Below are 14558 nucleotides of genomic sequence, written 5' to 3' on the forward strand. Positions count from 1 at the left end.
TCTCCCGCTGCATCTAGGGGAAGCAGGCCTGGAGTGCAAGAAATGGTAGACAGAATGTATAGTCTCAACCCATTGAGCTGCATGCAAGTTTTATCCTAACAAGGCTTTCAGAGCACAGGAGGATTCTTGGGAGCTTCTTGGTTTATATTTGATCTCTTGAACTACATTTGTCCCTCTCCCTCCACCCATTGACAGTCTTATTGTTCCTATAGTGTCTTACTTCTGAAGGTATATGTCTACCTATTTTACAGTTTTGCACCAGCACCATCACTGCAGAATCAGTGTTTGTATTCCTCTAGTGGGGATAAGTACCTTTCCCCCTCCACCAGGTTTTGTTTCACATTTACAAGAGAGGTGGGGGTCCACTACCGACACAGTATCAAATGAACAACATTCCTGCCTGTAGCCATTCAAACTTCATCCTGCAGCATGATTTGCTCCAAGATGTGTCATTTTATAAGAACATATAAAGGTCCATCTAGCCCAGTATCCTGTCTTCCAACAGTGGCCAATGCCAAGTGCCCCAGAGGGAATGAACAGAACAGGGAATCATCAAGTGATCCATCCCCTGTTACCCATTCCCAGCTTCTTGCAAAGAGAGGCTAGGGACACCATCCCTGCCCATCCTGGCTAATAGCCATTAATGGACCTGTCCTCCATGAACTTGCCTAATTTTTTTTTTTTAAAACCCTGTTACATAGTCTTGGCCTTCACAACATCCTCTGGCAAAGAGTTCCACAGGCCAACTAAGTGTTGTGTGAAGAAATGCTTCCTTTTTCCAACAGGTATATGTGGAAGTTTGTGGAGCAACTGAACTTACCTGATTCTTTGCCAAGCTCCCCAATTAATAGTGTAAGATGCACTGTGCAATACAACCTCCGAACACCCCTCTCCGCAAAGTGTGTTTGCAACACAGTGGGAAGATCCAAGCTGTACATTTCAGAGCTGTACAAGCGTTCCAAAATAAGGAGTTCTTTCCCTGTTGTGCTGCTACCTTCTCCTCTTTACCTTGTTTTTCTTGTTGCTTAATGTTTGTTTGGCCAGAATAAGATGCTAAAAAAATCAAGCCTAGTTTCCAAATTGGTTTTAAAATGCCATATTCCAATTATAAAAGCCTAATTCCTTCTTCCATCCACTGAACCTTTTTGGTATTAACAGGCTTTACTATGCAAAGTGATGCAAAGGGCTGTTTCATTTACAGTAATTAAATGAATGTCAATTGTTTTAGTTGTTTCTGAGGGAGAGTTCTACAAGAGTATTAGCATGTTCTGCTAACCCTTATGTGCTGCACTTCAGGCCTGCTGCAAACCCTTGGGGGTTGACCATTGACCTGAGACTCCATGCACAGACATGCCAAGTGCATCTCAATGAGATGAGCTCTTTTTCTCAGTTTCTATGGAACCAGCAGAGTGGAACTAATATAGCATTCGCATGTAGATGAAAGAATGGAGAGGAAAAAGGGCTTTACAGCTAAATTAATTAAGCAGATGTACCTGTCTAATTAAAGATGCACTGTCCCTTTTGTACCCTAGTTGCAGCGCAAACAGTATTTAAATGCATTCTTGATCCATTTCAACTATCAAAATATTTAGCAGGAACACTCAAATGGAGACAATATTAGCAAGATGAGCTTCTATGTATTATTAATAGAAGGGCTCCCAATTATGCCTAGAGGCTAAAGCATGTCTTTATATCCATTGAGGAAAAACGGCTGTCCAACTTGGTTACCGAACAGTACATTTGTAACTGGGGAACTGTTACAAATCCACTGGCCCAGCCTCATGAGAGGGTATTGCAGTCAGGCCCCAGCCCTGTGTAAACTACATTCACCATTAGCCCCCTGGTGCTGTGGGTTGGAATTTCTTGGCACAAAATTCATTAGTGATTCACACTGCTGGTGGCAGTAGCTTTAGTTTCCTTAGATTTCAACACAGACACGTAAGCTGAGAGTTTCTAAATTGTGTAGGGCATTTGCATACCTGATTCTCATTTTTTAATCTTTTAGGACACTTTGAAAAAAATCTCAGCTTTAAAGGCTGATTATCTGAACCCCAAATATCCCAAACATTTCAGTGTCCCCTGGGCCATTTGGCTAATGGAGAGGCTCACCTATGTATTTTGTATGTGCAAGGAGAGGATTTTACAGGAGCTTTCCTGCTGATTTATGTGTAACCTTGGACAAACATGATCACGACAGCCACAAGCATAGAAACTTATTTACTGTGATCTGGACAGTGCTTAATTTGTGCCAGGCCTTGCTAGGGTTGAGCCTGGGGCATCAGTTATGAATATAAAAAAAATTGCTCGAGCCCGGGCGCCTCTTTCATTGCAAATTAAGCACTGGATCTGGACCAGGCAGAAGTTGTTTGGAGACTAAGAATTCTTGGGGGACTGCATGGCAGGGAACACACAGCTCCTGAAGGAGAAGGTAGGAGCCTCCCTTCTTTCAAGACCCTGGGGAAGCTCCCCTTTCATTGTTTAGTGCCTTCTCTGCACTGAGAACACTTAGGGATAGTAGATAAAGGGTCTAACTCTCCTCCTGTCTTTTCTCCCAATCCCTGCAGACTGCTGTTTCTCCAACCCTTTCCCAGGATCAGGAGGGAATCAGCGTTGCCCTAGATATGGAGTGATCTAGTTAACAGTAGTGCAGTATGGTAAGTGTTGGCTAAAGTCGAGCATCTTCCACTGAAAACAGACTTACCTGGCATGGCTGCTCCTTGGCTCTAGTTTGCTCCAGAAAGACTGTGTGTGTGACTCATCATCTGCTACTTCCTGATAAATGGCTACTATTAGGCTCTGGCAGTTCAGCTGTGGCTAATTTAAGGCAATCACAGGTGCTGTGCTCAGGCAGCAAGGAATGAGGCAGGATAAGAAACCTGGATTTTCACTCCACAAGGAAGGAGGGCTCTAGTACATGTTTCAATGGCTAGAGATAATCTGTTTAATTTAATTCTGAAACAGAGGAATCTGTGACCCATTTCGTGGGTGTGTTAATATATGCTTTTGTTTTAGCTTCACTGGCTCTGCATCCCTTGGGAAGCCTGTCCCAGTCACTCTATTAGGACCTATAATACTGCAGTAGTAGATGCTATTGTGCAGACAACATGTGGGTGTTTTTACTGCTGTCTCATCCGCACTTACTCAGAGCAAGCTGAAGTGACATGGGGGTAACAGTGCTTGCATCCTGTCAACACTTCAGACTCTGCTGTTGCTACCACTGATCCTAATTTTCAAAGCCCTAGTGCCCTGTTTTTTAAATCCTAGACTAGCATGATGATGAACGCCACCATCCTAACTGTACGCCGTACAGAGAACTGCAGCTGCGCAGCACACACGCGGTCAGGCTGCAGGTTTTGTTTAGTGGCAGTGAGTATGACTCCAGACAAGTACACTTCAAATAGGTTTAATATTCCACATTTCCCTGAATCATGCACCTGGAAAAGGAGAGGAAGTTTAAACATAATTTCTAAAAAATGAACTTTCTTCCTGTCTCACCCTCTGGGATTATTAAAACAAAGAGCTTGAACCACTGAAACTTTTCACCGTTTATGTTGTTTGTTTACTCTCTGCACTTCACTCACGTCAGACAGTGCCAGTCCATTTGAGTTCTAGGTCCCTGACACTAGCCCAATACTGCAATGTTTGGATTATAAACACCGCAGGGAAAAGTTTAAATCCAAACAAGCTTTTCATTTTACAAGGTTTTGGGAAATCATCCCTATTCATTAATATTAGCTTTTGCAAAAAAATTTAGCCTCATAAATTTGAGTCTTAAGTCACCAACTAATTGACATTGCCTGGTAGCATTTTGGACTAGCTGGAACTGCTGTTTTTAATAGGTCAGGACTTGTGTGGAAGGGGCTTAACAATACAGCTTTCTATATACTCAAAGACAACATAAGGGTCTTGGTCAGCATTGATGTAGAAAGCATTGTCATAAAACTCCTCCAAGTCGCCAGCATGCCTGTAATAGGTCTCCAGGCAAATCCTGATATTTTCTTCAGTGTCTTTAGGGTTCTGCTTGAGACGAGCTTGGACCTCTGGTAATGGAGCTGGTTTGTACATGGCGTGATATCTAGAGATAAGACACAAACCCCACTTCAGTTCACAATGAAAATCTGGGAAGTGACAGATGTTACCAAATACATGGTTTGTTTTTGCTTATCCAAATAGGTGTCCACTGCTGTGCAACTAACTTGGCAGTTAGGCTCTGTCAAAAAGATGTTGGGAAAGTTTAGGACAAGTTGATACTTCCGATTTATTTGATATCATGACTGTCAAAGATCCTAGATACTTGGAGATATGAGTTTTTCTTGAAGTGATCTAGTCCTAAATATTGATTTGGCACAATCAATCCCATAGGTGACTGAGCAGGAGTCTATACTACAGCAGCCGATGCTCCATTTGAGGGCTCTGTTAGCAGGAATTTGAATTTTTATGAAGACTTCAAGGGCATACCAAGCTTGGCCTGTTGCAGAGCCTAATCCAGATTCAGTTTGTTCTAGTTCTATACTGTAATCTTGGGATTCTGCTCCACCCCCACCTTCACTTGTGCAAACCCTCTAGACCCACCTGTCCCAAAGGCCACAGAGGAAAGTTAGCTGGCAATGGTGAGTTCAAATGGATTTAGGTGAACAATGCCCATGAAGTCCATGGATGTGCACATAAGGGACAAGGGCTTCCCAAGGCTGGCTGACAGCAAATCTACAACTGATCAGCTAAAAAGATTCTTAAAGTAACAAACAATGTTAATTAAGGTCATGCTGTTTTTCAGTTGGCCAGAGCAATGGCTCTGTACTGCGTCTTCCAAAAGAAAAGCCCTCTCATGGACCTGTCTCCCCCTCCTGATGCCCTAGTACTCCGCTGCTTGGTTCTCAAAGGGTTTCAAGTTTATGACGTGCTGGAAGGAGCTCTACAGAATGCTGCTGGCCCAAAGCCCATAACCACTGAACTAAAGAAGACACAAGCCACCCTTCCCCTGATCCTGTCTCTCATGGAGGGTACCACGTAGAATATATTAAATCCTGTTAGGATTTTCTAGGATCACCATCAATCTGTCTTCGAAGAGCGTATGTTTGTATATTAAGGGGAGAGGAAGACGGTTAACCCATTTCTGAGCTGGATTGTGGATATTTCTAACCATGCCTTCCAAAGGCACAAGATTTTGACTTTCTGGAATTAATAGCAAAAGCCAAATCATCTACACCACAATTTTTAGTAAGTCAGAGGAACATTTTTATAACCTGAGCCCCCTAGCAATGCTGTAGCAGAGTTTGGGTTGCCTGTGTAGCTGGAACCAAAATGTGCTTTACCCATGTTGCAAAGTTATGATACAGCCTTGTGAAGATCACTAAAAACTGCTTTGTAAACAGGTCCTCAGAACTGATGCCACAGTCCTATTTCAGGTGAATTATTTATTTTCCTCAAATGAAGAAACAATTTCGTCCTTCTCACTGTATCACCCTGAAAGCAAGTCTTATGTGCAAAAGACTTACACGTAGATAAGATGGTTGGATAAATACAAAACCAAGAAGAAAAGCAGAGTCCAGTTAAGACACTGTCTTGGATATTGTGTATTCATCCTACATTAGTACAAGTTAGAATACGATGGAGGGCTAGCCTACTCCCTTCACTTCATTGGATCCATTGCTGCAGTAGCATAATGCCCAGGATTAGATGTAGCATCTAAAACATACCTCCATCAATTCACAATGAATTTGGGAAGACTAAAACCAAGACTTAAAGACTGAAAGCGTGTTAACTAGAGCAGATACTGTAGAGACTAATCCTAATGATAAGAAATGCAAAGATTTGCTTCATAGCATTAACTTCTGCTGAACAACTGTGTCACTTATTACTAGAACAAAAGGAGGGAGAATAATTACAGCAAATTACATGTTGCACCTAGAGTGAAATGTCTGAATAATAGTGTACCACTTTGACATAAATACAGTATTTATGCCTTTAACCCTTTAGGACTAGGATTTAGAAGGTTCCCAGCATTTGTTATTGATTCAGCATTGGGAAGGCAGTAAGACATACAATCCAAATCTACCGGGAAAGTAAAATATTGTTTTGCTGTTTCTCAGCATGGGGGTTTAATATTGCTCACAAATTGATGTACTACTTACAAAAATAAAGCACAAATGTAAGGTGCAATTCAAGTACCACTTCTGGAAGGAATTTAGGAAGAGTTTTCCTTGTTACTTTATTCCTAGAACAGTTAGGATGGATCAATCAGTAGAGCCTGAAGATCACTGACTCCACCAAGCTGGAGTGACTGCCACTACGAAGAGCTGTCACATATGAAACTTGAGCTCATATCCAGTGGCTCAAATAAAAGCTTGATCTATTGAGGGACAAATGCATTAATATTTCACAACACAAGAAGCCATCAGTGGGACTGGGGAAATCAAATGCGGCCAGATCTCCAGGTGCCTCTGTTAGAAGGCCTTCCATTATTGCAGTCTGGTTTATAGCATTATCATCCCTAAACATTATTTTGCCACCCATTTTAGTTTTCATGGAACATGTAAAAGTTAGATCAACTGCTGCTATGGACTTTGATATCAGAGATTTAAAACTGCACTGAGCTGAGGTCTGGAACTTCCTTCATGGAGAGCTGGTACCTGAGGGGCGATGAATGACCTTTTCCTTTTCAGGTATCCTTAAGCAAGAGCACAGTCCACTTGATTTTCTTTAGTTTTCTACGAAGCTTGTCAGAAGCTTTTGTCTTGCTGACAGCCCTACGAAGTTACAGAAATTGGTCCAGTAAAAGTTATTACCTCACCCACCTGGGCAGCCGTACAAATTGTTAAACACGGGACATTAGTGCTAACCTTTCTCCTGTGACTGGATCAATCATCCGCTGAGCCAGACGTTCCATGACAGATTCAGATGGGAGATTCAGGAAAAATATCCTAATTGTAGACAAACAGTAAGGAACAACATTAATATCCTCAGAATAGTAACTGTGGCCTTCACAGTATGAATTAATATTTACACTACAGGAATGCACACACAATGAGAAAGGAAATAATTTTGAACAACCCCGAGGTCAATGTCAAAAAGCATAATGCATGTAAAGAAACTCTTTTCTTCAGTTTGGCCGTTGCATCTTGGTCTTTCTTATATTTTTTAGATTATAAACTCTTTGGGCTGGGGACTGTTTGATACGTGTCCTATACAGAACCAAGCATATTACCAGCGTATAACAAATAATACAGTGCAGACTCAAACTTGATTTCCACAGGCTGACCATACATCAGTCAGGGGGTTTCACATTTCCTTTGCCGTCCAGTAGTCCGTGCTACCTCTGGACCTTCTCAGAATCCACTCTCTAAACCCAATTCACAGTTCAAGTCATATTAATATTCTGCAAGAGCCAGATGGAAGATCATTCCAATGGCTAGCCTTTCAGTGGACTCTCAAGGACAGAGAAATAGTTTGGCTTGTAACAGCATCTCCAATTGCAGGATGGAGATTGCTCCCTTATTCTACAATTTCTTCCGTAAAAAACCCCAGCAACACTGTATGACTGTTAGTGTTTGTGCCAGTGGACATTTTAAGTAGAGCCCAGTTTGTCTTTTTCTCCCTTTTCTATCTCTTTGTCTTTATTGCAGTATGGCTACTTCCAACCAGTGCCCCAGCATTCAAGTCCTCCTACATCCCACTCCTGCAACTCCATCCCCAGACATCCTTCTGTAGCAGTGTATGGAATCAGATTTAGGATCCATCACATACTAATTGTCACTGTTTGGTGCCAGCATAGAATTGTCCTTTCTCTCAAACCTGACCCAGAGGGACCACTGCTATGGGAGTTTGGTTGCCATGGTGCATTCAACACTCGGTTCCTCTGTTGAGGCTGCCAACATGACAGACAATTAGGGCTTGATTTTCAGAGGGTGAACACCTGCAGCTCCCATTAACTATAACTGGAGATGTAGTTGCTCAGCACTTGTAAAAATCGGACCCTAGATCCAGATCCACACAGGTACTTAGGCACCTAAACCCCAGACTTTAGCACCTAAGTCCCTCTTTTAGGCACCACTGTGATCCACAAAACCTCTCTTTGGCAGTCACCTAACTCTACAGGCACCTAAACTCACCTGACACCTACAATTTCTGTCAAAGTTTCTGTCGAAGTTCCCGAGGCACCTAAGTTTCTGTCTCTGGGCACGTGCAGTGCTGCTTCACTCTTGATACCCTGACATCCATCTTCTGCCTAAGCCCTGATATGATCCATGAACCAAGACAAAATAGGTGGAGGAGCAGCTCTCTCACCTCTGGGGTCCAATCTGGAAGGCATGCTCCAAACACCAATCCCCTGAGCTACACTGTTGTATCAACTGAAAGAAACAAATAGAGTTGCCCTGGTCGTACAATTATCTTCCTAAGTCAGTTAACCTCACCGTAATGTTTTTATTAATTTTATATTCAAGTTCATAAACTCTTAAGCAGAAAATTCTCACAAATACATTTATGAAGAGTAGATATAAATCACTAGGCTGTGGGATATTCCACAGACTGTGCTGATGTCACATAAAGGGAGATTTTTCATATGGGAATTTTTAAAAGAACAAAAAAAAAATCCTTCCAAACTTATGGAACTAAACTTAAAAAAAAAAAAAAAAAAGGATTGAGGGCTTTCAAATGTAGATTTATTTACAATACAACAATTTCTGCCTTCGAGGGCAGACTTCCTATTTTGATTTTTGTCTGCCTCACAAAAGATACTGTATGTTTTAGACATTCACCAAAGAAACATTTTACACTGACTGGCTGGAATCAGACCAGATGAAAGGCTGAGCTTTACCTTGGCATGCATATAACAGATCACTAGAATTCTTTGTAGGACTTAAAGTTATGAAAATCATTTCTCTCTTCAAATGTTTACAGATAATGACTTCTATTCACGTTGTGGTAACAAAATAACAGGCTGGAATAAAACATTCAAGATCTCGGAGATTCTAAAGACAGGAAAAGAATCATAGTTCCAACATTCTTTTATCCCTTACACTCTAACATTTTGTTTTTCTTTGTTTCTCTTGCCCAACAATGGCACAAAAATGTGATTGTCAGAATAGGTAACATCTGATGATATATCTCGAGATGAATATTCTAGTAGAGTGGAACAATGTTTATACAGCCCTGATAATTGATACAGCTCCCTATTATATTCTGAAATAAACAGAACAGTTAAAGGATTATAACCTGGCATATCAAGAAAGCTTGTCGCAATTCATAGTTACTAACTCAAAAAATATTATAGTATTTGAAACAAAAGAGCCTAAAAACTGTACTTAAAAAGCTGCAAACAAAATGAACTCTGAAAGCCTTGTCTGAGACTCATCTTTTTTATACAAGATTCTTCTTATTATCCAGTCTGGTGTCACCATTAAAGAAAAGTGTAGGGGGAAGATGTAGGAGACTACAGACATCTTTTCTAAGATGTGTTTTTTTCCCCAAAACAACACATGACAGAATTTACCATACAACATCACAGAATCAAATCTGACAGCCTTTTCAGAACAGGGGTTAGGCCTACATGTGGTGTGAAGAAGCCTGCATTGCCCTGCCCAAACTGTACATACCGTACATGTTCTGTGGATAAGGATTATATCAATCTCTAGGGCTCATCACTCATAAGCAATATATTCAATGGAAAAATGTAAAAGAGAAAATATATATAGCTAGTGACTGCAGTTAAAATGCTTCTAACTAGAAAGATTATAACAGTTTGAGAGATATTTCCAATACACATAGGGTCTTCCTGTACAACCTAATGGGGCTTACTCATGTGATTAAGGGCTGTCCAACCTAGCCCATTAATGGGGAATACGGGAGAGACTTTTAAAATAAATCCACTGTATAATGCACATCTTGGGCACATAATCATTCTCTTTCTGTTCAGGAAAGTGTTTCTGGAAAACACCACCAACCTCCAGCCCTGCGTCAGTTTCTTCAAGAGGCTATGATTTTGGTTAGGTAATTTAACTCAGCCCACCAACTGTTTGAGTGATATTTTGGTAAGACTTCTGTCTAGAATACTTCACAGATACAACATTATGTCCTCCTTAGATTTTAAAAAGCACAGAGTTTGATCCAGCATTCATTAAAGTCAATGGAAAGACTCCCAAAGGACACTGGATTGGGCCCATTGCTTGGCCCCTTACCCTTGAAGAATGTAATATCTTTTATATATGCACACTCCATAAAGCTCTCCTTAGGAATCATCATGTCTTTGTGTGTTGTATCTTCTATCCATAGGAAATTTGCACTGTGGTTGATAGGCAGGAAGGCAAGGAAAAGTAGCGTAATATCAAAGAATAATAATACATTATAGTGATGGATTAGCATCTGGTACTGCTTCTATTTCAGAGCTGGCAAGCTGCTATTTTAACTATGCAACCGTACGTCATTGAAAAACATCCAACAGTGATGGCATAAGATGTCTAATAGAAGATTGGATGGCTTGGGGGGAGCAGCACATAGAATCTTTCCCCTCTACATCATTGATTCAAATCTCATCCAGCCCAGCAGTGACCAAAAGTTATTAGCATCGATTGCTGTTTGGTGTCCTACATGACGTAACTTTGTAGGGTCTCAGTTCAGTTCCCAGTGGAAACATATCCCCATCACAAAAATCACCACCACGGCTGGCAGTCTTGTTGGCAGTCTCAGTGTACAGGCCAAGGATCGACTGGGTCATGGGTACTACACTATGCTCTCTCCTCGAGTGGTGGTCCCTTATGTCAGAGTTCAGGCATGTTGGCAGGCAATATTAGGGAAGTACATATACCACTGATGGTAGGAAGACTTAAGGATCCAGTGCTGTCAATCTAGCAGTTTTCCTAAGTAATGAAATAATAAATAAAACAGTTAAAAGGAACAAGGTGAGAGAGATATCAGAACGCTGTCTCTTCCTCACTGTATCTGAAATTACCAATCTAATCTCTTAGAGCGTTAGGGCACAGCAGTAAGGTTAAGTCCCACAGACTGATAAGATTGATGGTAACCGTCATTGTCTGTCAAGGCAAAGGACTTTTTTGTTGCTCCATTCTGGGACTTTGAGGGAACCTATTGGTTTTGCAGAGGCTCTGGGGAAGAATGCTGCTTTGGTGACAGAGTACTATTGATTGTCTAATAGGACTCTTACAGTCATCTTTTGCTCTTGCTATTGATACAGCCTCTTTGCTGTCTGAAGCCTTATAAGTCACCATGGTATTTTGATGGCTTCACGGTGACTCATGGAGTAAGAAGGATCCTGCCAAGAGCATTGGTGGTAGAATTTTCATTCCAAACTGGATCAACTGTGACAAAGCATTTCAGGAAACATGTGCCATAGTCATGCAGTAGGCAAAGGAAGGTTTCTTTACATCCACCTTGCTGTGATCACCACACCTGTTTTGGCTGGTGAACAACCTGGTTAATTCAAGTTATTTTCATCTAGTGATGGTGTTAAGTTTTTCTCATCCCGAGGAATTTTTATGCTGTTTTGTGGATAAAACTGCACTGTGCCAAAGCAATCTGTTTCTACAGTGGTAGAGTCATGACTGGTGGCACAACAAACAAAACGTTCTATACTTGAATTGTGACTGGAGTCACTCACTGATCTGCTGTGGGCGCTCTATGCTGTGACTTGTGAGTTAGATCTATGTTCCTCTTGGCTAGCGAAGGCAAATGGAGAAGCAGTGGGACCATTGTTGGTATAGACCGTGAATACCTCCTCTTCAGGAGGCAAGATGCCAGCTTCTTTTAAATAAGTGATCAGTTGCTTGCTCAAGGAAATATCTCTTGACATGGAAGTTCTCTCCAATTATTGTTCTGTCTGAAATCTTCCCTTTTTGGGAAGATTATTGAGAAGATTGTTCCAGAACATCTCCAGCAGCCTCTAGAGTCCTCAGATCTTCTTGCCCTCAGTCACTTTGGTTTTAGGCTAGCCATTTGTTAGAGGCTCCCTGGTTGTGCTGGTGGATCTTCTCTTGGTGACTAACAAAAATGAGGTCACCATGTCAAATTTGTCTTAACTGCCAACTACTGTAGGCCTTGCTGGAGCCCTAGGCATAGCTGGCAGGGTGAACCAAAGTAGTCCTGGCCTTAGCAGGATAGTAACACACCAGGTATTAGCTAACCAAGTAAACACATTCGTGACCTGAGAGGCTGGAACAAGAACATCCAGAGTTCTCAAGTAACTACGTATACAAATTCCCAAAAAAGGGTACAGGAACACACTGACCCCTCGTAAGATAAGGATGGAATGACAGGTTAATGGTTGAGGACTTTTTTTCAAATTAGCAGGTACAAGGTACAGGATAATAATGAAAAACATAAGGAAGGTAATGCGTAACTTGTTTGTATCACTGTATAAAAGGAGAGTCGAAGGAGGGGCATCTTTGTATTGGCCCACAGAACAGCATTATGTTATGCTGACTGAGCCGCTACCTTGTCACAGGCATACATGTGTTTCGTGTACCGATAGCCATTGAGCCAGGGCACTAGTACCGTGCTTTGTCGACAATAAACCTGGCCGAGTGCCTTCTCCACCAAACTGAGCCTGTGTTTTTTCTTTATGAGCAACGCTGAGGGATGACGAATCAACATGCTGCGCTCTCTGCTGGTGCAGCTGACATCAGAGCCACAACAGCAGCAGCTCTAGGAGCACTACCGACGCTCCACAGAGCTCCCATCAATACCACTGAGCACGAAGTGCCACTGACTTGTCTGTGAACCCTCGCGAAGGAAGATATGAAGGAGCGGAGCGACTCAAACAGAGGTTTGTATTGTGTAGTTGTTCATCTGCCCTGAGGATGCCCCCAAGTTGAGTTTTGCAGGTTTCTATGCGGTTGGCCTGTCTGCACCATATGCTGCATATGGAATCAGTAAGAGGGTTAGTGAACCACCACAGCATACATTGTCTTCAGGATGATGACGACACTCAGCTTTATATCACCATCTCTTCCAGTTTGGCGGGTGTGATTGAAGAACTTGTCCCATGTCTAGAAGAAAGTGGGGCACAGATGAGGGTTAACTGTCTGAGGCTCAAGTCAGATATGTCCTAGTGAAATTTAAGTAAACTAGGTATAGCCAGTTGCTTGGCTATGCTCAGGATTCAAAATTAAAAATATTCAAGAGACCAAATAGCCAAGCTTAAACTGTTTATTAGTCAAAGACAAAGCAGGAGAACATGAAAAGGAGTGATACGTACAAGCCCTCTTGGGAAGCAGCCTCGCAGCATTCACCTCAGATGATAGTTCTGCTTCAAAAATATGCATTCAAGACTACATGTATTTATAAGATAGTTTACATGCTAAAAGCACTCTATACATCACCCGGCCTCAACCCACCAGTTTCTAATCTTGTTTTTCTATACGGTCCTGCACTTTCATAGAATATCAGGGTTGGAAGGGACCTCAGGAGGTCATCTAGTCCAACCCCCTGCTCAAAGCAGGACCAATCCCCAATTTTTGCCCCAGATCCCTAAATGGCCCCCACAAGGATTGAACTCACAACCCTGGGTTTAGCAGGCCAATGCTCAAACCACTGAGCTATCGCTCCCCCCTTATCTTTGTTTTGAATATCACATTCCAGGTGTCATTGGGCCATGGAGATACCTCCGAAATGTACAAGGACATACTATTCATACATTTCGTTTCTGATGGGTTTTGTGTTTGTCTATGCCAACGAAAGAGTTCAACCGTACAAAGTGTTATAGGATACACGATATAGGATACATGCGTGAACAGCATAATATGGGGAAAGCATAATAAAATTCATAGTTATATGATTTAACATAACTACCCAACAGTCAGATAGAATAGAGTATGTACAATATTGATGTTGTGCATGTAATACATATTAATGTGGCGTGCCATATGCAGCATACCACATAGATATTGGCTAACTCTTACAGGCAACCATAAGTACTGACAGGGTTGTTACTAGCACCCCCAATAGGAGATTTTCCCACAATTTGCTATGAAGCTTTGCAACCTGATGATCTTGTTGGCTCTCCAACTGCTGATGGATCCCTCTCTGGGGATGGATGATCAGGCAGTAGCAGCTACCAAGAAAGTTTTTTTTCACTTGGACTTGAAAAGAAAGTGTCAACCTTTCCCTCTTCATGGATATAGTCAGGACTGAATTATTGTGATGCGTTTACACGAAGCTACCTCGTAAGGCTACTTGGAAAGGGCAACAAGCTGCCTGCTTGCTAAGCGGTGTTTCCCACAGAGAACACATTGCACCTGTCTTCCTAACCAACCATTAATGGTTGGGGGAAGTTTAAAGTGCTGGTTTCAACCTACAGAACACTAAATAGCTTGGGCCTGCCTATCTAGAGACCATCTCTCTTCTTGAGTGATACCATGGTGCATTGCAGTCAGCTGAGGCACTGAGACTAATAGTTCCCTACTTTAAAATAAGAGGGAGCTGCTGGCAATGTGTTCTCAGTCAACAGTCTTTGGCTCTGGGATTTAAGTCTAGTTGTTCTACCAGGCTTTCCTGGGACAAAGCAGTTGAGTGGGGTTCTGGGGCTGATGGCTGGGAAAATCCACTAT

At 41.9% G+C, this 14558-nt stretch overlaps 1 protein-coding gene across 1 annotated transcript in view; it reads right to left on the bottom strand.

Annotated features, from left to right (window-relative positions):
• Positions 1–3337: 3337 nt before the first annotated feature.
• AK8 (adenylate kinase 8) overlaps positions 3338–14558 on the bottom strand; it is a 108380-nt gene continuing 97159 nt past the window's right edge. Inside the window, 2 exon segments of the mRNA XM_077836168.1 lie at positions 3338–4075; positions 6840–6920. Coding sequence (XP_077692294.1) covers positions 3814–4075; positions 6840–6920 — 343 coding nt within the window. The 3' untranslated portion in view covers positions 3338–3813.

Source organism: Eretmochelys imbricata, chromosome 16 (genome assembly GCF_965152235.1).
Source record: "Eretmochelys imbricata isolate rEreImb1 chromosome 16, rEreImb1.hap1, whole genome shotgun sequence".
Lineage (NCBI taxonomy): Eukaryota > Metazoa > Chordata > Testudines > Cheloniidae > Eretmochelys > Eretmochelys imbricata.